A 21846-nucleotide genomic window follows, 5' to 3' on the forward strand; every position below is an offset into this window, starting at 1 on the left:
GCGTGATATCAAGGAAGCTTTGGGAATTGATTATCCAGAGGGGTGCATAAAATATTTGGGTCTGCCTCTCTTCAGATCTAGGCAAAAGGATGCTGATTTTAATTTTATTTTAGACAATCTCACGGCAAAGCTTCAAGGTTGGAAGGCAAAAACTTTGTCAAAGGCGGGGCGAGCAACTCTTATAAAATATGTGGGTCTGTCGCTGCCAATGTATGCTATGCAAACCATAAAACTTTCTACTCGTATGGTCAACCGGATCGATGGGTTGGTCCGAGACTTCTGGTGGGGTTTCGAGAAAGGAAATCATGGTATTCACCTTAAGGCTTGGGATAAACTCTGCCTTCCGAAATATTTTGGCGGGCTGGGTTTCAGGAAAACTAAAGAAATGAACCAGGCCTTCTTATCAAAATGGGGGTGGAATATCCTAAACGGAAGCCAATCTTTATGTTGCAAAGTTTTGGAAGCCAAGTACCTCAGGGGCAAAGATTTTCTCACCTGCAGGTACAAAAATTCTGATTCTTGGTTCTGGAAGAGTGTTGTGAAGGCTAATTCTATCTTGAGGAAAGGGGCTTGCAAGTTAATAGCTAATGGAGAGACTACGGATATCTGGCGGGACCCCTAGATTCCTCACTATAAAGGTTTCTATCCGAAACCAAGTGGGGGTGCCCCCCCCCCCCCCCAACCTAAACCTTGTGGCAGATCTTGTTCAAGACAATGGGCATTGGGATACCCAAAAGCTGAACCACTATTTTGACAATGAAACAGTTACAGCCATTCTCAAAGGGGGTCAACCCTCTGGTGTCGGAGTTGATAGGTGGATATGGACTCTGGAGAGTAATGGGCAGTTCTCGTGCAAGTCTGCTTATCTTGCTCAGGCCTTGGAAAGAGCTCCCCATTGTGTTGTTGCCCCAAAGCTTTGGAACAAACTCTGGAATAGCAAAATTTTGGAGCGTCATAAGGTCTTATGGTGGTGTATCCTGTCTAGTGCCCTCCCGGTAAGAGCTGTGATTGGTACTAGATTCCATATAGATGATCAAAGCTGTCCACTTTGTGGAAGGTGTGTAGAATCCATTGAACACCTGTTTCTATCCTGTGAGGTGGCTCTTCATTTCTGGCGTTCATCTCCTTGGGGTATCTATCCGGTGTGTGATACAGGCATCCGAGCTTGGGATTGGGTCAAGTTCATCTGGGATCTAAAACATAAAGGAGCTCGTGTCGATGATATATTCTTATATGCTTCTATTGTTGTGGATACTATTTGGAGGGTGCGCAATGAGAAGGTCCATAATAATTGTCCTGTTGATATTAACAAATGCATTGATAATATTTGTAATTCTTATGCAGATATGTTTGATACCTTGCTCCAAAGTCCTACCCCAGCTTTAAAGGAAGCTTGGTCCCTTCCTCCTCGGGATTGGATTAAGCTGAATTGTGATGTAAAAGTGGGGTTGGATAGTATGTGTATTGCTGTTGTGGCAAGAAACCATCTTGGCAAAGTGATTAGAGTTCAGACAGCTCGGGAGAACTTCTCGGATGTTCTTTGTGGTGAAGTGGCGGCCTGCTCTTTGGCAGCGACTGTTGCCCTGGATATCGGCTCTAAGTATGTTATAGTGGAGAGTGACTCGAGAGTGGTTATTGACGCCATCAATGGGAAAGGGTCTCGTTGGGCAATAGAGAACTACATCTCATTTTGTACTAAGTCATCTCACTCTTTTAGTAGTTGTTGTTTTTCTTTTATCAGTAGATCCTGTAATTTTGTCGCTCATAATGTGGCTAGATGGGCTTTTACCCATCAGACTTTTGGGTCCCTCCCAGTAGATTCCGTCCCAGACACCCTATTCTGTAATGACCGAGAGGTCTAAATCTTTATGAATCTATGATATAAACGCTTTTATCAAAAAAAAAGATTTGTTAACTTTTGTTTTTCATTTTAGTGCTTACTCGAGGAAGAGTAAATGTTTAGTTTGGGAGAATTTGTTTGGTTGTTTTTAGTATTAATTTTAGTGTATTTTAAATTTAGTTTTACTCGTAAACCTGCTATTGCATAGAAATTGGTAACATGAAGATAATCATATTAGGCCATAATCAATAGATATAATTGAAATCGAAGCCTTAAGTTTAATCATTATTAATTTCTCTTTTGAATTATTTGCTTTTTAATTTCATTGTCTCTTTAGTATTCTTGAATTTAATATTCTCTTCATTTTGAATTCACCAAATAGAAGTAAATATTTAATTTTAAAGTACTTAACTACAATCCTTGTGGGATCGACCTCACTCGTAGTGAGTCTATTACTTGTTACGATAAGTACACTTGCGTGTGCAAATTACCACAATAACTTTAAAAAATTTAATTAGAATCGTTCTAAAAATACGCTACAATAGATGCTCTAAACTCCTTCTTCATTTAAATTTTTTTTTTTTTAAAATCACTATTCATGCTCTACATTTATAGGATACTTTTCATTGCTCTAAATATATTTTATTAATTATTTTGGCTTTTAATAATTATTTTTATTGAGGATATGTGTATATATTAATATTATATATTTGAAAGGATTATTTGTGTTGAAACTTGCTTATATTTTTGATTTTATACACTAAATCCTTTTATCTTTTTTTTTTTGGTGGCGAGATTCCTTTATGTTTATTTTTCTTTGTAAATTTAAGGTGCCAGCTCCATCTCACCATTAAATATCAATTGAATTATTATTGCATTGCCTTCAAAGTTTACTTTCAGGTATACACAGGTGTACATAGTGGTCATCTAGTTGGTATTTAGCGGTGATATTTAATTGACGTCTCAAATTTATAAGGAAAAATAGATTTAGAGGGATATTTCCACCAAAAAAAAAAAGATAAGTCGTTAAGTGTATAAAAATTAAAATATATAAGGCTTTGACCGCTATTTTATTTGAAATGAATAAAGTATAATAAATTTTAAAAAAGTTAGATTTTGGTGATGTATTTTAAAAAAGCGGGTAAATACTATTTTGGACTCTGTATTTTACAAAAGTTACCAATTGGATCCTATGTTTTGTTAAATGACAAAATAAACCCTGTATTTTCTAAAATTTTACAAATAGGACCTTAAACTGATTTTTTGTCAAAATAAAGCTTAATAATAATCTGATCTAGAGATGTTATAATAAAATTGGTTAGATTTCCTGTATGTGCTCTTGTTAGAAATTATCTTAAAGTTGGTTATATTAAAAAATAAAATAGTTAAAAATTGAGTTCAGACTTTTATTTTTACCATTTTAAAAAATATAGAGTCTATTTGTCATTTAACAAAACAGAAGTTCCAATTAATAACTTTTGAAAAATACAAAATCATTTTGAGATACAATAATACATAAATCAAACAAAAATCCTAAATAGTGAAAGTAACTGGTGTATTCTAATTTAAAATTATAATAAATTGTTTTAACAAAAAAAAACATTATATTGAATCAAATTTTTATGATTTTTTTTTTTGAAATCTAAAATTTAATTAATTTCATTTGAATATTTTAAAATATTTTGGAAAATAATAACGTAAAAGAGTAATAAAACTATAAGGGTACATTTGTCAAAACATAATAGTGGATCTACTAAAATGGTAACAAATACGGACAATATCGTATTTACAAACCCCTAAGAAAATCTTTTAAAAAGTAAGAAAATTCAATAAAAAATTAAAATAATTTTTTTTTGGCTTGAAAAAATTAACGTATGTCTAGCCCAAAAAAATTCATTTCCTATTTTGTTTATTTCCTTTCTAACAAGGAAACAAACCCGTGCAGTTATAAGTTTATTGATAATTAAGATATAAATATTTTTATTAAAAAAAAAAGATATAAATATTTTTTTATTAATTTTAATTGTGAAAATTAAATAAGATTATGTTGAGTAATTTTTAATTGTATATAAATATATGAATAGATAATTTTTTTTGAAACTTACTTATTAGATATTTATAAAATAATACAAAAAAAATTAAAAAATAGATAAATAGGTTTTAACTAATTTAAAAAAAATCAAAAAATAGATAAATAGTTTTTAAATCATTTTAGGTATCATACTTCTATTTCTTTTATACATAGATGACTTCTCCTTTATATATAGATGTTTTATAGAGAGATAATATATAGATTTTCCAAAATACATATAATTATAAAAAAAATAAAAAAGTAAAAAAGTGAGTAGTGAGTCACTCCCACCAAAGAAAGGGTTTTTTAGACTCTCCACCGGCCTCTCGTACTTCTTTCCTTCCTTCTCTCTCTTCGGCTGCGTTTTTTCTTTCTCTCTCTCTCTCATCAGAAAGAAAGAGAGAGATAAACCAAAGTTACAATCCCCCAAACCCTATCTCTCTACCTCTTCTTTCTTTCTCTCTCATCTTCTCTTCTATATCTCTCTCTCTCTTCCAATCCAATCGCATCTTGATTCAAGCCTCTTCGCGGCCGCTGAATCTGTTTTTACTTTTTTTTTTTATTTTTATTTTTTTGATCGGACGGCGGAGATTATTCTCGGGAGTTGAAGATTGAGGTATGCAGCAGGCTGATCAGACGGTGTTGAGCTTGAGACCTGGTGGCGGTCGTGGTAGACTTGGTGGTGGTTCTCGCTTCGAGTCCTCATCTTCTACTTCGTCGTCTTCCTCATCTTTAGCCTTTGGTTCTCTTTCATCTGATCTCCCTCTTTTGCGTCCCCATGGTGGCTCGCCGCCTTCATTTTCCATAAAGGTCCGAATCAAATCTCTGCTTTTTATTTTTGGATCTACAGGTTTCGTCACTTTTATTTGATACCCTTTTCGCTGTTTTTGTTTTTATGCTTTTTTTTAGGTATCTGTTTGTGTTAATGTGGCGTGGGTTTTATTCTAATCTGGTTTTGTTTTTTTGCTTGATATTTTCAGATTGATGCAACTTTTTTCTTAAGAGTGAATAATTTAGTTCGATACTGTCAAAGATACAATTTTTTTTAGTTTGTGTTATTTGTAGGATTGGATAGTTTTCATCAATGTTGGATCCCTATTGCGCTTGTGTTATTTGTAGTGCTAAATGGTTAAATTTCATATGGATCTTGAGTGTTGTTTTGCTCGCATATTAAAGGGTTGCTAAAGTATGTATCTTTTTGGTATCAATACACTTGCTTAATCCTTAACAGGGTTTTGATTTGTTTAATCTCTCTGTTTTCTGGGATAAATGGCTCTTTTTGATAATCTGTTATTCATAAATCAATCTAAAGTCTTTTCCTTTCTCTTATTTGATTGTTTGTTTGTTGGTTTTTTCTTCATAGATTGTTTGTTTGGGATAAATGCTGATAACTGTTTTGGTAGTCATAGATTAGGAAGTGTTGAGTGTGCTGTAACCAGTTTTCGTTAGAAATTGTCCTAATTCTTGGTGGGCCACGAAGCATGTGTACCTGCTGTAAATATGGACAGAGAGCTACTTGTAGGCTTTAGATGGGCAACATTGAGCTGTTTATTGCCCATAAAGGACCTTCAAACATTCTATTTCCTAAATTTTGATCATTTTCAATGGGTGAACTTTATACAGTCTAGCTGGTTATGCAATTTGTATTTAAAAATTCAATGAGAATAGGTCAATTATGCAGCTTATTTTGGTAGTAGTTCTTTCTTTTTTGCCAATCAGCGCCCTACCTATGGTTACTAAGCCTTTTTATGTTTCTCATACATTATTTCTGATTTGTATGGTTATGTAATTTTTTGTTTGTAATTTTGTAGAGTGGAGACGCAAGGTTTGAGGGTCGTGAACGTGTGCGGTACACTCGGGACCAACTATTGCAGCTTCGCGAGGTAATTGTTTTTTGCATGTAATTAAATTAGTACATGTACCGTGATCATACTTTTATGGCTGGGAAGAGTTTTAGTTGCTACTGTTCTTTCCTTAGTTTTATCGTATTCAATGTGTTGAGGTGCACAGTTTTCATTACTGTTCTAACAGATTTTTGATATTCTACTTTTTTGAAGGTTGGTGAAGTTCCAGAGGAAATTTTGAAACTTAGAAGGGAAATAGAAGCTGAATTTCTTGGTGAAGAACCAAGCTGGGGACGTGCAGAAACTACTGTGAGTTTTTTCTTATCTTTATTCTATTTTATGGTTTTTGGTTTTTATTGCAAATCTTATGTGTGTCCTTTCATTTTGGCCTTTTTCAGCCACCAAATCCCCCTCAGGGTCGCTATTCTGAGCCAGACAATCGTGATTGGCGTGGCCGCACGGCACCAGCTCCTCCCCCTGGGGAAGAGAGGTCTTGGGATGCCCTTAAAGAGAATAGGGAGGTCGGTAACCGATCTGATTCCAGACACCAGGATGCCAATCAGTTCAATCGTCAAGATCAATCGAACTCCCAGTTCGCTAGGTCTAATGAAGGGGTAAATATTAAATAGTTGGCATCTTTGCTATTATTTTTAGTTTTGTACATCTAGATACTTGCAATTGCTTTGCAAAAGCTTTTGACTTTAGTATGTATTTTGTTATCTGCTGCATATTTTAAATGTTCTCTTATTGGCCTTTCGATTTTATTCTCTAAATATTTCTGATGCTTGTCACAACTAGTGTATTAGTTGTTGACAAGTTTGTTTTATGGCTTTGAAAGAATGCAATTTTCTGTTTTGGGTTCATGTCAGTTAGCTTGCTTTTATGTTCAAATTCTTTGTTTGTTATGCATAACTGCCGTCACTTGGTTCTCATTTATTGTTTCGATTTTTCTATTCCAGGGAGGACCTACCCCTGCTCTTGTCAGGGCTGAGGTGCCATGGTCGGCTAGGAGAGGAACTTTATCTGATAAGGATCGTGTTCTGAAAACTATAAAAGGGTAGATATCCTTAAACTAGTATGATTTTAGCTTTTGTATGTATGCTTTTTGATGGATTATTGCTTACTTTTTAATAATTACTTACATAAGCTACAGTCACATCTTGATAGAGTAAATGGTTAACCTGCAAATGTGCTGATATAACATATGAACCCTTGCTGAAAATATTAAAAAAACTAGTATGAAGTTTATCACTGTTGCTTCTACTTCTTTCTGTGAGAGAATAATATGCACGTGATGAGTACTGAAAATATTTTATGGTTGCAGTTAGTTTTTATTTTTCTCATGGTTCTTACAATATGTTACCAGGCTGCATTATGGATTTAACTTCTTATGTTTCATGCTGACTATAAATATTTATATTTATGTTGATATCTATATTTTGTATACTGAACGTGGAACTTTTTTTGTTTGTTTTCATCTCTTCTGAACAGAATTCTGAACAAGCTGACACCAGAGAAATTTGATGTCCTTAAAGGTCAACTAATTGATTCTGGAATTACATCAGCTGACATATTAAAGGTAATCTATCCATCTTCAATTCTTGAATGACTGTCAACTTTTTGATTTTGGCATGTTCTTGTTAAGATTTTTCTTTTTTGGAACTGCAGGATGTTATATCTCTGATATTTGACAAGGCTGTGCTTGAACCCACATTTTGCCCCATGTATGCTCGCCTGTGTTTTGATCTTAGTGAGAATCTCCCTATGTTCCCATCTGATGAACCTGGTGGCAAAGAAATCACGTTCAAGCGTGTGCTCCTAAATAACTGCCAGGAGGCTTTTGAAGGTGCTGATAAAATAAGGGAAGAAATAAGACAAATGACTGCTCCTGAACAAGAATTGGAGCGCAGGGACAAAGATAGAATGGTCAAGCTTCGGACACTTGGAAACATTCGGTTGATTGGAGAGCTTCTGAAGCAGAAGATGGTGCCTGAAAAGATTGTCCATCACATTGTTCAGGTACTTTATTCCTCACCCAGTCACACTAGTCATTCAGAGTTAGCTTGAAAGTCACTGTTTGATTTTAATTATTATAACTCTTTCTTATGACAGGAACTTTTAGGAACTGATGTTAAAGCTTGCCCTGCCGAGGAAAATGTTGAGGCAATTTGTCAGTTCTTTATCACAATTGGTAAGCAGCTTGATGAGAGCCCAAAATCAAGGCGAATAAATGATATGTACTTTGGCAGACTGAAGGAACTTACAACAAATCCTCAGTTGGCTCCAAGGTTGAGGTTCATGGTTCGTGACGTTCTTGATTTGCGTTCTAGCAACTGGGTACCAAGGCGTGAAGAGGTAGATATTTATTTCTTTTTTGGTATAGATGCCGGTGCAATCAAGTAATGATATATTATCTGGTCTTGTATTTCTTATATATTTTTATGCTCTTTTAGGTAAAAGCCAAAACCATTACTGAAATTCATACGGAGGCCGAAAAGAATCTTGGGTTACGACCAGGTGCCACAGCAAGCATCAGAAATAACCGTGGTCTTGTTTCTAGTAATCAAGGGAGCACAAGTCCCGGAGGCTTCCCTATTGGTGGAAGGCCTGGTGCAGGGGGTATGATGCCTGGGATGCCAGGTGCCAATAGGAAAATGCCTGGGATGCCTGTGATTGGAATGGATAATGACAACTGGGAAGTAGTGCTTAGGCAACAACGTTCCATGCCAAGGGGGGATGCTTCTGGGGTCCATGCTGCTGGACGAGGGCCGGCTCCGTTAGTTGGGAAATCAACTTCGATGAATACAAGGCTGTTACCACAGGGTAGTGGTGGAATCATAAGTGGCAAGACTAGTGCCCTGTTACAAGGCAGTGGTGCCCCTCCGTCTCGGCCATCTTTTGCTGCAGAAACTGTCGCTGAAGTTGCTAAACGTGCTCCTCCTCCTGCATCTTTGCCTCCAGTTGTAGAGAAACCACAGGCTCCAGTTCTAGGGTTAAGTCCTGCAGAACTTAATAAAAAGACAGTTTCTCTTTTGGAAGAATATTTCAGTATCCTGATATTAGATGAGGCAAAACAATGTGTGGAGGAACTCAAGTCTCCAGGTTACCACTCCGAGGTTGTGAAAGAGGCCATATCTCTTGCTCTAGAAAAAAGTCCGCCGTGTGTCGACCAAACTGTGAGGCTCCTAGACCACTTATCTTCTGAAAAGATCATCACAACAAGAGACATAGGGACTGGATGTTTGCTCTATGCATCACTCCTGGATGATGTTGGTATTGATTTACCAATAGCACCACCTAATTTCGGTGCTATTATAGGAAAGTTAATGTTAAGTGGAAGTTTAAACTTCAAAGTGCTGGTGGAGGTTCTTAAGAAAGTTGAAGACGATCGTTTCCGAATCTCTATATTCGACAACACAATGAGGATTGTTAATGCTAGTCCTTCCGGTCAAGGCTTATTGGAAGCACAAGCATCTGATGTGGAGGCCTGCCGGAGTCTGCTCTAGAAAAGGTCATAAAATATTTTTGCAACTGAGTACTTTTGTTCTTTCTTTTCTTGCTGTAACATCGTGAGAACTTCTCGTCGTTTTATTTCACTTTATTCAATGCCTTATTTTCCTTCCATTCACCGCCGCCCCCTTCTGAAGAGAGCTAGTTGTATTACGGTATGTGATAAGGTGGAGAGAGCTGCCAAGAACAACAGATAATTTTTATGGAGTTGTAAATTTTCTTTTTTCCCCATCCCCGCGAGGAAGGTGTCACCGCAGTGTGCTTTTTCGAGGAAAGAAAAACAACCATAATTGCCATAGATTTTGTTGCCGGGATTTGGCTGATCATGTGCCATAAAACTTGCTTGAAGACTAGCCCTTGTGGGATCCAGATGTTTTTTTGTTTTATATTTCATTAGTTTTTGTATCAATTTTTTTTCCCTCTTTAATTTTTTTAATTTCGGGCTATAAATTTTCTCGACTGAGTATTTAGTTCATTGTTAAACTGGTTAGCTCATAAATGGTATGTCTTTTGCCTTATATTTTAAAGGTAATGCATGATTTGTTGTCTTTTGTCTTTTTTTCTTCAAATGGTATATGGTTTTCTTTTCTTTAACTTTGAAATATCTTTCAGCTTTTGATGGTGTAGTATAGGTTACTTTATTATAGTTTTGATGGCAATCTTCTATGCTACTTTTCATTGGTGATTGGTTATGACAATTTTATATTTTTAAGTTTTTCCCCAATTAGATGAACATCTTAAAGTTGAAAACAAAGTTTATTCAAGACTTCAAGTAGAAAATGCAAAATCATTTTGTTTGATTGTAACTTAATATAAGACATTGTACAAATCATAAAAGATAACTCAACTATCAAGTTGTTCTGATTATATAAAAATTCAAGCAAAGCTGCATAGAATACATCTTTTAATAGTTAACATGAAAAAAAGACCATTAAAAGAAAAATAAAAAATAAAAAAGAAGAAAGAAAAGAGGATCTCTACTAAGTTATGGTGGCGTTTGGTAATACTTTTTTAATCAGTTTTCTGTTTTTAAAATTAAAAAAGTGAAAATATTTTTTAAAAACATGTTCTACAAAACTGTTTTTACTTTTTAAATTTTAAATTGAAAATCAAAATTTTAAAAACAAAAAAAAAATCACTTTTAATATTTTTTTAAATAGATTTTTTTTTCTTAATCAATATTTTGAACTTCGGACCCAAATCCCCCCACGGCCCTGGCGCTGAACCCGACCTCTGACCTGAACCCGAATCCGACCCCGAACCTAGACCCGACGTAAATAAAATTAAAAAATAAAAATAAAAATAAACTTTAGAGAACACACTTTTGTTTTCTGTTTTTAAAATTGAAAAATAAAAGTGGTTACATAACACATTTTTATTTTTTAAAAACAAAATTTTTAAAAATAAAAATTTTACTTTTATTTTGTGATTAAAAAATTAGAAAATAAAAGTGTTACCAAACGACACCTATATGAAGTTTGACTTGAAATGCTGTATTTTCAGTAAAGGTGTGTGCACATGTATACGAAATTTTGTACCATTGTCGTGTATGGTGAGACTTGTTGATAATTTTATTTTGAATGGCTTGTTGATAAAATTTAATTTGATGAAAATATACTATTTTACGATTTTCTTGTAGAATATTTGATTTAGTTTTAACAAGGCTTCTACAGTAGGAATCTGTCCAAGGACTTAGGTAAGGTTTATTTATTTATTTTAGGCTAATTAGGATGTTACATGTACTCAATCATGTCCCCTGAATTTTTAAGGTCGTTAAAAATATCTCATGAACTATTGAGATTATTGAATTTAAAGACTTTTGTCTAATTTTAGTAAAAAATGTCTAACATGGATGAAAGTTTAGGAGGCATAATTTAGTATATGTCAAAGTTTGAGGAGCATTATTTGATAGATATCAAAGTCTGGTGAGCATGGTTTAATACATAAACAATTACTGAAATAGTAAAATTGAATGAAATTAAACAAAAGTCCTTAAATCTAACAATCTCAATAGTTCAGGGAGAATTTTTAACGGCCAGAAAAGTTCAGAAGGCATGATTTGGTACATGTTAAAGTTTAGGGGGTAAACATCCTAATTAGCCTTTGTTTTAATTTTTGGCACATGTATGTGTAGTATAGACTTAGACCATTTCTAATGGGAGATGTAAAAATTGTGCTATATTTAGCATAAAAAGTAGTTTTATGGTAAATTTATACAAAATTTTAGCTTTGTGCTCCAATGCATAATTGTAAAATTTTGATGTAAAATTTAATATCTAATTGATGTTTTTTATTAAAAAAAAAAAAAATCTTATAACTTTATAATCAATTGTATTACTACTTTAATATGTAAGACAATAAAAAAATAATATAAATGTTTCATAATTTAATGTGATAGTTAAATATACTAATAAAATAATAAAAATAAAAAAAAATAGTGCATTTATTGTGGTGTAAATTTTACATCATAGCAAATGTTGTGTCAAATTTGGCACAAAATTTGTTATGTGCCAAATTTATATCACTTTTTGGCATACCATTGAAGCACACTTTTTGTTTTTGTTTTTTTTTTTGATAACTAAGAACGATATATTATGAAAGCAAATTAGAACATAGCAGTAACCACAACGGGGGCTACCTCCCGAAGAGGACCCTCAGCATTTAGCTTGGCACAACGGGCCAGGCAGCTAAGGCATCAACAACACCGTTAACAAACCAATTAATATGCAAAAAGAAAAGATTGTCAAATTGTTCACAAAGTTTTAAACAAGACAGAAAGACAGGATAAGATGTCCATCCCACAGTAAGACGACCGGAGTTGAGAGCATCAATCACCCCAAAGCATCTGATTGGATGTGGATTTTTGAGATATGTCTTTCCCTTGCTTTACGGGAAGCCAACAAGATTGCAAGGAATTCACCTTCGAGGACACTAGAGACCGAATCGAAGTCCGTAGCAACCCATAGTTCATTTGTCTCAGAGTCCCCTGTTTCCACTATTGCCATATCGCCAGCCCTGCTTCTTTTTGAACCACCGAGGCATTCGTTTGGAAACAAACAGTATCCACTTCCTTCAGAAACTCCGGAGGAGGAAGGGCTTCATGTGTTAACAACCCCGTTTTCGTCACTGATCTAGCGCCCAACATTTCTTGATATCTAAACCGAAGATCCTGAGCAATATTTTCCATATCAATTTTGGCTTTGTCAAAAACAATTTTGTTTCTCCATTTCCAGATCACATCGCAGAGACATGCAATATATAACTTTAGATCACAATCACGAAAACAATTTTGTTTCTCCATTTCCAGATCACCGAACAAACAGGGAGAGCTTTGGACAGGATACACCACCAAAGAATCTTGAGTTGCTCCGGGATTTTGATATTCCACAACTTTCCCCAAATTGAGGGGGCGACCTCGCAATGAGTCGCTCTTTCAACCGCCTGGGCCCTATAAGCAGATTTGCAGGAGAAACGACCATTACTTTATAAAGTATAGATCCAACTATCCTTACCAAGGCCAGTCTGATTGCTCCCTTTTAAAATTGCCGAAGTAGTCTCATGATCAAATAATCTGTTAAGTTTATGGATATTCCATCCTCCATTTTCTAACATTAGCTCAACCACTTTGATCGCACCATAAGTAGTTGGACCTCTAGTGAAACAAATTCCCTTTTTTTGATTTTTTTTTTGGCTTACTACCAACAACAATATACTAAACTATTGCAATTTAAAGTATTATTTGTTTAGTTTATTGATTAACTACCTATGATATTATTGCTAATTTAAACTTTTTAATTTAAAATAATAAAATACCTTTAAATAGAGTTCCTACTATTAGTTACATCCAAACATATACACATAAGTGTCTATTATTACACTTGACTACTAAGAGCACATAGAGGAATCAAAAGTATAGGGTTAGACCCTTCCACGCGGTCAAAATATCCATATGTACACCACCAGGGTTAGGACTATGCTCCAACTCACCCCATCTACTTATTTATAGCTTTACCTGCAACACAGGACAAGTTGTGAGCTACAACTCAGTACGTAAAGTTCTGCATGTATGTGACATTATAAAAAATACGATTCAAAGTATGATCGTGAATTTAGAACATTTATTTTCTTTTATCTCTTTGACTCTTAACTGGTACGCACTGTTCGGTTAAGCCTGAGCCTGCAGGGCTTGCTGAGCTATAAAATCCCATGGGCTCTCCTCTGGCTAGCCATCTCTCGTCACAGTAGGGCACATACTAACCTTACTCCTTCGTTGCCCTGTCGAGCTCAAGAATTAAGGTGGCCCTTAACTGTAACATTATAGTACTCATATAAATGGAGGAGAGAAAGACGGGAACATGGCATGTTATATCATGGCCAACTCTGACTTGGCTCACTCTATTGGGCTGCCACTATGAGCCATAAAGAGCTCCGTCTGAAACTACAAACTTTTCTCTGTTGCTTATCGAAACAGTCGCACTTATAACTTTCTTTATTTTCTTTTATTTTATCTTTCACTCATAGTTCTTAGAATAAACTCTTATCAAGCATTTCATAAAACTGTGAACTATTTTCAAAATCATGCATGGTCTAATAATATGTTTTTCTATTTATATCTCTGCATATCATGCATGAAATGCTATGCTAAAATGCTAATAAGTTTGCAGCTAAGAGCAGAATAAATAACATATAATAAATTTTCATATAATATAATTCTTGTGTTGTAATTAAATACTTTACTTACCTCATCTCCCAAACTCTCTAAGTCTTTTGTTTGTGAAATACTCAGTTGCTCCGGGTACAAGAATTATGCCCCTAATATTTTACATTAGTAATTTAATTAACTATCAATGAAGAATAATACAAAATTTATATCCAGTACACACATAATTATATATATATATATATATATTTCATTGTGGCATTTTCTCATACGGGTAGCATCCAGGGAGTTTTTATCTATAACTAATATGTTGTATCCATGAGAAGAAACTGAAAGCACACTAAGCATATTGACACATAAAATGCTCCAAAGAATTATATGTATATATCTTCTCTTATGTTTCCATCTTTCGGTTCCAACTACTATTCTAAAACCATACACACATATAATATATAACATCATGACTAAAAAAAACATTTAGACACCATGATGGTTCAATTCCCTCAATATTGAAGCACCACATAAAAAAGAAAGATATCACCTATACGTATTGTTCACATCAATCCAAAAGAACCAAAAGTCATATAGCCTTTATTCAATATATTATTATATCATAAAGGCTAACTAAAATGACTTCCCCATACAAAATAAATTAGTCAAATCAATATATATATACATGTAAAGAGAAAGCACAAGACTAGTACCTACATAAACACTCATATAAAAAACATAAATATAGCATATAATTAAAGCTATATGTACATATATGTTTCACCATGTATGTAAAATTTGAATGATTAAATTAGGGAAGCTTCAAGTTAAGGAAAGAAAGATTAGATAATCAAATTGATACATACCTCAACAAAGAAGGGTAATTACACTGTAAGTGGTACACTATCTTTCTTCTTATGGAAGAAACGAGGGCCAAAACTTAAACTACGGCAGAGGAAAGATATTAGGGTTGTAAATGGTTTTAGTTAATAGATAAAAGGGAAAAAGGGAATTATTACCGACTTAGAAAAAGATTTTTCTCAATTAATTAATTAATTAAATCTTATAACAACAAAAATTCACATAATAATAATAATACTATATTCTCAACCTAATAAAATTTTAATTAAAAAAATAATATATACTTTATATATCACACAAATTCATGATAAAGTTTAATACTATTTAATTCTTGTACTAAGGAACAATTTTTGAACATTTCACTGCAAAACAAACACTTGTGTAAAGATTAATCATAATAACATACATAATTATAAAATATATCCAACTACAATTAAGAAATTAATGCACACTTCGCATAATATGAAATGTCATGCATTCATGTAATCATTGGCTTTAGGCTATTTGAGAAAAATTGGGATCTCACATCTAGGGTGAGGGATAAAACCTTTCCTGTGTGCTATCCACGGATCGTCCCATATATTGGTGTCCTGGCCATTCACCACCAGTTTGCATGCACCCTTACGAATGATGACTTTTGATTTGACTACATTCTTCCAAAATCACGAGTTAGAGTCTTTGGCATTACAATCAAGAAATGACTTTCCTTTAAGATATTTGGCTTCCAAAATTCGACAGCATAAGGATTGGTTGCCCGTAAGAAGGTTCCACTCCCATTTAGCCAGGAAGGCCTAATGCATCTCTCTAGTCTTTCGGAAGCCCAGACTCCCTAAGGACTTGGGGGAGGCAAAGTTTGTCCCAGGATTTTAGGTATAGCCCATGATTGCCCTTCTCCAACCCCACCAGAAGTCGCACACCAAACCATCAATCTTAGCAGCCAGGCAACTAGAGAGCTTAGTTGTTTGCATATCATACATAGGTAAAGCTAAACCCACCGACTTCATGAGAGTAGCACGACCCGCTTTAGAAAGAGTCTTAGCTTTCCACCCTTGTAACTTAGATGTTAGGTTATCCAAAATAAAATTAAAGTGTGCATCTTTTTGTCTAGATCTGAATAAAGGAAACCCTAAATATTTGACCTTACCTTCCGGCGATCCTATACCCAACAATTTCTTGATTCCTTGTTTCATGCTATTGGGAGTGTTTTTGCTAAAGAAAATCTTCGTTTTAAGTTTATTGACTTTCTGGCCCGACCAAGTACAGAATCTTTCAAGACAATCCAGTGTTCTTTGACTTCTTCCAAATTAACCTTTCCAATCAAAATAAGATCGTCCGCAAAGAAAATTTGTGAGATAATAGGACCACCCCTACTGAGCTTAATACCCTTGATAATGCTCTTATGTTGGGCATCCTCCAAAAGCCTTGACAAAATTTTTGCGGCCCAAATAAAGAGATAGGGAGACAGAGGGTCGCCTTGTTAAAGGCCACAAGAAGGAATGATCTTGCCAAAAGGTCCACCATTGAGGTAAATATTGAGGGCAGTGGTAGTGATACACTAGGAGATCCAATTCTGAAACTCTTGAGGCACCCCAAAATAAGAAAGCACATGATGAATGAAATTCCAACTCAGCCTATCATATGCTTTCATAAGGTCAATTTTTATTGCAAATAAACCTTCTCTGCCTTTTTTCTTGTTAAATGAGTGGATAATTTCCTGGGCGATCACATTATTATCCTGAATATTTCTACTTGGCACAAAGGCAGATTGGGTGGGATAGATTAGAGTGGGTAGAAGCAGCTTAATTCTGTTGGCAATGATTTTAGAGATGACCTTGTAAACCACATTGCAAAGAGAGATCGACCTATAATGATTAGATCTTTTCAAGTTTTGGACTTTGGGTATTAGAACAATATTAGTTGCGTTGACCCCCTTGTGCATAATACCAGTCCGGAAGAAATCTAAGACGCCTTCACAAAAATCCTTCCCAATAGACCCCCAATAGTGTTTAAAGAAGAGTACAGACATACCATCAGGGTCTGGGGCTTTGTTGTTACCCATGGTAAACAGAGTACACCTGATTTCGTCGTTGGAGGGGCTTCTAATATGCTCTGCTTGGTCGCCCTAAGAGATTTTATCCTGGATTAAGTAGTTGCAATTAAGGTCGTGACCAATGTTCGTCCCTATAAAAATTCCTTTAAAGAATTCCATAAATTCATTGTCAATTAACTCTCTTTTGGTGATCCACATATTGCCTTTATTCAGGATGCTCTCAATGACATTCCTTCTTCCTCTAATAGTCTCCGAAAGAAAAAAGAACTTAGAACATTTATCACCTTCCTTCAGCCAAGAGACCCTGGCTCTTTGCTTCCAATACAACTCTTTTCTCATCCGGGCCTCATTAAGAGAGTGGCAGATACCACTTTCAGTAGTCCACTCTCTAGATCCCGTCGACAAACTCCGAATGAGGTTGAGCCTCCTTTCCAGATCTTTGATTAAAGTTTTGATTTTACCGAATTGGGCTCTATTCCAATGCATAAGAGCGACTCGAGCAGCCCCAATTTTCTTAAAGACCCTGGCCAGAGCCCAAGGATAACTTACAGATTTCCAGGCAGAATCAACTACCAATTTGCTCCTTTCATCCCTAGTCCAGCCTTCCTCAAACTTAAAGCACCTTTTGAATTTTTCTTCCAAACTGCCGGAAAACAGGCACAGAGGACGGTGATCCGAATTGCAAGTCTGGGAGGAGCACAGTACAAATCTTGGGAACAACCTAATCCAAGCACCATTGACTAGTCATTTGTTGAGAGCAGATTTAACATGGTTTTCCCTAGATCGGTGGTTATCTCAGGTCAGCTTATCGCCCTGGATTGGCAGATTAATGAGACTCCTAACATTCACCAAGTTAGATATGACCGGGATGAACTGGTCCTTGCCCTTAGAGCCAACACGCTCGGAATCACTTAGCACAAAGTTAGTGTCTCCCAAAATAAGCAAAGGTCCGCCAAATTTATCCCCGATCTTCATGAAACCCTCCTAGAAATTTTTCTTTGCATGGAAATAGGGGGGGGGGGGGGGTCATAAACACAAGATAGGAGCCAAGGATGAGTGGGAGGGTCCGAATAAACAAGGGCTTTTTTCATAAATGTACAACAAAAACAAAATAATTACAAAAAATGTGCAAAAAAAAAATTATTTGAAAAATGTATACATTTTGAAAACTTATTACATAAAACCATACATTTTAATTATTAAATAATATAAATCATTAATGATTAAACTAATTACCATAAATAGATTAATGTAATTAATGTTTGTAATATTATTTTATAATATATTATCTTTATGTTTATTATATTAATATTTTAAAAATTATTAATAATAAAATATGTTTATTAAAATTTAAAATAAATAATTCCGTAAAATTAATTAAATAAATAATAAATAATTTTATAAAAATAAACAAATTAAATATTTATTTTATTAGAGAATAAATGTTTATTATCTATTTTAGTATGCATTATTATAATTTAATAAGTTTTTTTTTCTCAATAAAATACAATATAAAAATTATAGATATTAATGTATATAAATATAAATCAATATTTAAAATTACTAAAAATAAACATGACACACATAGAGTGATATAATAAACATATGTGAATATTATTATTTTGTTTATTAAATTAGTTTGTTTAATAAATAGAAAATAAAATATACATATATATACAAAATATTTTATATTATTAGTATGTTTATTATAATTGTTAATATAAAAATAGACATAGCCAATTTATACTATACTAAAATAAATATATTTTCTTTCTATTGTTTCCATATATTTATTATTTTCTAATGAGTTAGTTAACGAATTTTCTATCGAAATACAATTCTTACATCAAAAAATAAATAAACAAACAAACATAACTTTATAAACTCCAAATATTATTTAATTAGAAAAAATAAACTAACACAAAAAACAAAAAATAAATAAACAATTTTTTTATGTATATTATTTATTTTCTAAAAAATTATTAAAAAATAAACATGACACACATAGAGTGATATAATAAACCTATGTGAATATTATTATTTTGTTTATTAAATTAATATGTTTAATTAATAGAAAATAAAATAAACACATATATAAATACAAAAAAATTTATATTATTGGTATGTTTATTATAATTGTAAACATAAAAATAGACATAGCTAATAATTATACTATACTAAAATAAATATATATATTTTTTCTATTGTTTCAATATGTTGATTATTTTCTAATGAGTTAGTGAACGAATTTATCTATTAAAAAACAATTCTTACATCAAAAAATAAATAAACAAACATAACTTTATAAACTTCAAACATTATTTAATTAGAAAAAATAAAATATAAATTGTAGATAAGTATATATGTATATAATTTACCTAATGAACACAAAATTATTTATGAAAAAATCAATATTGAGAATGATATATTTTACAATAAATAAAAATGTGATAATATATCAACAAAATATAAACAAAAAAATTTACATATATTTATAACAAAAATAATAAAAAAAAAATACAAATCAAAAGAAAACACTTGTAAATAAAAAAAAAAAACTAATCTTCTTATTATACTTTTTATAAACATAAATGTTTAAATTTTGAGTATATTGTATTTGGATAATAATTTTATAGGGAAGAATTAAATAGTGATTAAATCTAAATACAAACTTTCTATATTTGTAATAATGGTTGATTTTTAAAATTATTTAAAATTATATAAAAAATATATAATTATTAATATATTATCATTCAATAACTATAATAATGAGTGACAATAAATTAAATAATCAAATACTTACCATTTATATATTGTATAATAAATTGAAAATAATTTTCTTCATAATAGATAAAATGTATGATTATATGAAAATAAATTATTATGCACATATATTGTAATAAAATTATATAATGTATACATTAGTGTAAATTGCCCAATAAACAATCCCATAGATATGGTTGCGAGAGCACGCTATACATTCAAACACAAATCCAATCTTCCAAGCCAAAATAATTCCTCTTGCATTACCAACAACAGGAACATGAATATTAAAATAAAAATGGAGGGAGTTGAGAGTACGTACCAAAGAAGTAGCTTTAACTTTTAGTTCAGTCAGGAAAACAAAATTCGGGAAGCGCAATCGAATCATGAACTTCAATTCACGAACTGTAGAGGCATACCAAATATTAATGTGAAAAAATAAGTTTATAAAAATATGACATACTAAATATTAATGTGAAAAATACCATAAAAAGGTAATGAACTTATAAGTACCATATTGTTGTATATTTGTTACAAAATCCCATTATGTAATTTTCACTAAATTTCCCTTCAATACGGGCTTGAACAAACATTGGCCTGTTATATCTTGGGCCAAATGATTCTCCAAACTTAGCCTGTTATAATAATAGGGAAATTTACATGGTATATTAATTTTTGTTATTTTTTTACAAAAATACTGCCAGGCGGTATCTGGCAGTATTTTTTACTTTTTTACTATGTTTTTCTATAAGTTTCATACTGCAGTATACTGTGTTAAGTTTTTACTGGTGTTCTACTGGTGTTCTATTGTTGTTTTGAGCTGTTCTGCTTTGTATTTTATTGGTGTTTTATAAAAATACAGTACTTTTGTAAAGATTTCTATGTAACAGTATTTTTGTAAAAATTAACTCAAATTCCAGTATTTTTATAAATTCAGTATTCATTTTCTCCACTTTTTCTTCTTTTAGTCTCTTTCTTACTTATCAGTTACCACAAAAAAAGTCCAATCCAAACCTCTTTAGAACACTCCCTTGGATTTCAAACAGATAGAACAGACACAGCATATTATATAGATAAAAACTCTCTTTCCACCCTTATCCATTGTCCACCATTACCGCCATTATCGCCATCATCACTATGTAGAAGAAGAGGTCAAACAACCTCTCTACTACTACTCAACTCTAAAACACCACCAAATGCAAGAAACCCAAATCTTCTCCTCCATTTCCATTTCCATTTCCATTTCAAACACCAGAGCTACCATTTCTTCTAACCCTTCCAGACCCCATCTCCCTCTCCCTCCAAACCATGATTTTCCCTCACTTTCTCACCCCAAAAACCCCCGTTTTCCCTCCCTTTCCACCAAAACAAACACCACTCTTCCTCCCCCTTCAAAACCCACTTCATCATCTTCAGACTTTGAACAGAAAATGCTTTATTTGGACTCAATAGGCATCGACTTCCTCTCTCTTATCGAAGACCACCCACCGATTTTAACCTTCCCACTCTCCGACATGAAATCCACCGTCGATTTCGTCGTCTCAACCGTCGGATTCACAGCTATCGAGTTTCGCCGCGTCGTGGGTATGTGCCCTGATGTTTTATCCTCGAGGGTCTCCGACGTCGTCCCAGTATTCACCTTCCTCACACGCGAGGCCCGTGTCAACGGCTCCGATCTCAAAAGGGTTATCAACCGACGGCCCAGATTGCTCGGTTGTAGTGTCAAGAACAGGCTCAGACCCACTCTCTACTTTCTCCAGAGCATTGGAATAGCCGAGGTAAACAAACACACTGACTTGCTTTCCTGTTCCGTCGAGGAAAAATTCTTGCCCAGAATCGAGTATTTGGAGAAGATTGGATTTTCTCACCGTGACGCGGTGTCCATGTTTAGGAGGTTTCCTCAGCTGTTTTGTTACAGTATTAAAGAGAATTTTGAACCCAAATTTGATTACTTTGTGGTTGAAATGGGGAGAGAGTTGAGGGAGTTGAAGGAGTTTCCACAATACTTCTCTTTCAGCTTGGATAAGAGGATTAAGCCTAGACACCAGAGTTGTGTAGAGAAAGGTGTGTGTTTTCCTTTGCCTATATTGTTAAAGACAAGCAATGCCAGATTCAGAGATAGGTTGGAAGTTTGTTGTAACACTTCCTTGCCTTTTAAATCATCTCCTTTGTGGTGTACAGATTGTGATATTCATTCAATATAAACTGGAATTAATAAAAAAGAAGAAGAAAAATGCAAATTGTATAAACTACTCT

The 21846-nt window shown here is 33.6% G+C and overlaps 3 protein-coding genes, 1 long non-coding RNA gene and 1 other non-coding gene across 8 annotated transcripts; 3 read left to right on the forward strand and 2 right to left on the reverse strand.

Annotated features, from left to right (window-relative positions):
- The first annotated feature begins 4104 nt into the window (after positions 1–4104).
- Positions 4105–9816, forward strand: LOC115725490 (eukaryotic translation initiation factor). The gene is made up of 9 exons (XM_030655029.2): positions 4105–4721; positions 5723–5794; positions 5969–6064; positions 6154–6369; positions 6715–6812; positions 7247–7334; positions 7424–7774; positions 7868–8110; positions 8209–9816. The coding sequence occupies exons 1-9, from the start codon at positions 4530–4532 to the stop codon at positions 9259–9261; spliced, it is 2409 nt and encodes an 802-aa protein (XP_030510889.1). The 5' UTR covers positions 4105–4529; the 3' UTR covers positions 9262–9816.
- On the forward strand, positions 5386–5489 carry LOC115696133 (small nucleolar RNA snoR103). The gene has a single exon (XR_004007727.1). It is a non-coding gene; the product is annotated as a small nucleolar RNA snoR103 (small nucleolar RNA).
- Positions 9817–13075: 3259 nt separating the features above from the next.
- Positions 13076–14938, reverse strand: LOC115694815 (uncharacterized). Of its 4 annotated transcripts, none has more exons than XR_009688264.1 (4): positions 14783–14938; positions 14007–14077; positions 13414–13540; positions 13076–13277 (listed from the first exon to the last, which is right to left on the reverse strand). It is a non-coding gene; the product is annotated as an uncharacterized LOC115694815 (long non-coding RNA). The 4 variants fall into 4 exon arrangements; XR_009688265.1 differs by having other exon boundaries at positions 13424–13572; positions 14783–14937; XR_009688263.1 differs by having other exon boundaries at positions 13424–13540; positions 14783–14935.
- Positions 14939–16899: 1961 nt separating this feature from the next.
- LOC115694914 (uncharacterized) lies at positions 16900–20711 on the reverse strand. Its single transcript, XM_030622016.1, has 4 exons — positions 20706–20711; positions 20126–20225; positions 19913–19995; positions 16900–17514 (listed from the first exon to the last, which is right to left on the reverse strand). The coding sequence occupies exons 1-4, from the start codon at positions 20709–20711 to the stop codon at positions 16900–16902; spliced, it is 804 nt and encodes a 267-aa protein (XP_030477876.1).
- On the forward strand, positions 20532–21839 carry LOC115695923 (transcription termination factor MTEF1, chloroplastic). Its single transcript, XM_030623018.2, has one exon. It carries the CDS (start codon positions 20787–20789, stop codon positions 21792–21794), a length of 1008 nt encoding a protein of 335 aa, XP_030478878.1. The 5' UTR covers positions 20532–20786; the 3' UTR covers positions 21795–21839.
- The last annotated feature ends 7 nt before the right edge of the window (positions 21840–21846 follow it).

Source organism: Cannabis sativa, chromosome 6 (genome assembly GCF_029168945.1).
Source record: "Cannabis sativa cultivar Pink pepper isolate KNU-18-1 chromosome 6, ASM2916894v1, whole genome shotgun sequence".
Lineage (NCBI taxonomy): Eukaryota > Viridiplantae > Streptophyta > Magnoliopsida > Rosales > Cannabaceae > Cannabis > Cannabis sativa.

What these genes read in the sequence shown, in the direction of transcription:
- LOC115725490 (XM_030655029.2), top strand. Translation starts at nt 4,530, where the DNA reads ATGCAGCAGGCTGATCAGACGGTGTTGAGCTTGAGACCTGGTGGCGGT. An exon ending in AACTATTGCAGCTTCGCGAG is followed by an intron (nt 5,795 to 5,968) that starts GTAATTGTTTTT and finishes ACTTTTTTGAAG; the next exon opens with GTTGGTGAAGTTCCAGAGGA. An exon ending in GGGGACGTGCAGAAACTACT is followed by an intron (nt 6,065 to 6,153) that starts GTGAGTTTTTTC and finishes GGCCTTTTTCAG; the next exon opens with CCACCAAATCCCCCTCAGGG.
- LOC115694914 (XM_030622016.1), bottom strand. An exon ending in AAATTACATAATGGGATTTT is followed by an intron (nt 19,996 to 20,125) that starts GTAACAAATATA and finishes ATGCCTCTACAG; the next exon opens with TTCGTGAATTGAAGTTCATG. An exon ending in AAGTTAAAGCTACTTCTTTG is followed by an intron (nt 17,515 to 19,912) that starts GTACGTACTCTC and finishes TGCTCCTCCCAG; the next exon opens with ACTTGCAATTCGGATCACCG.
- LOC115695923 (XM_030623018.2), top strand. Translation starts at nt 20,787, where the DNA reads ATGCAAGAAACCCAAATCTTCTCCTCCATTTCCATTTCCATTTCCATT.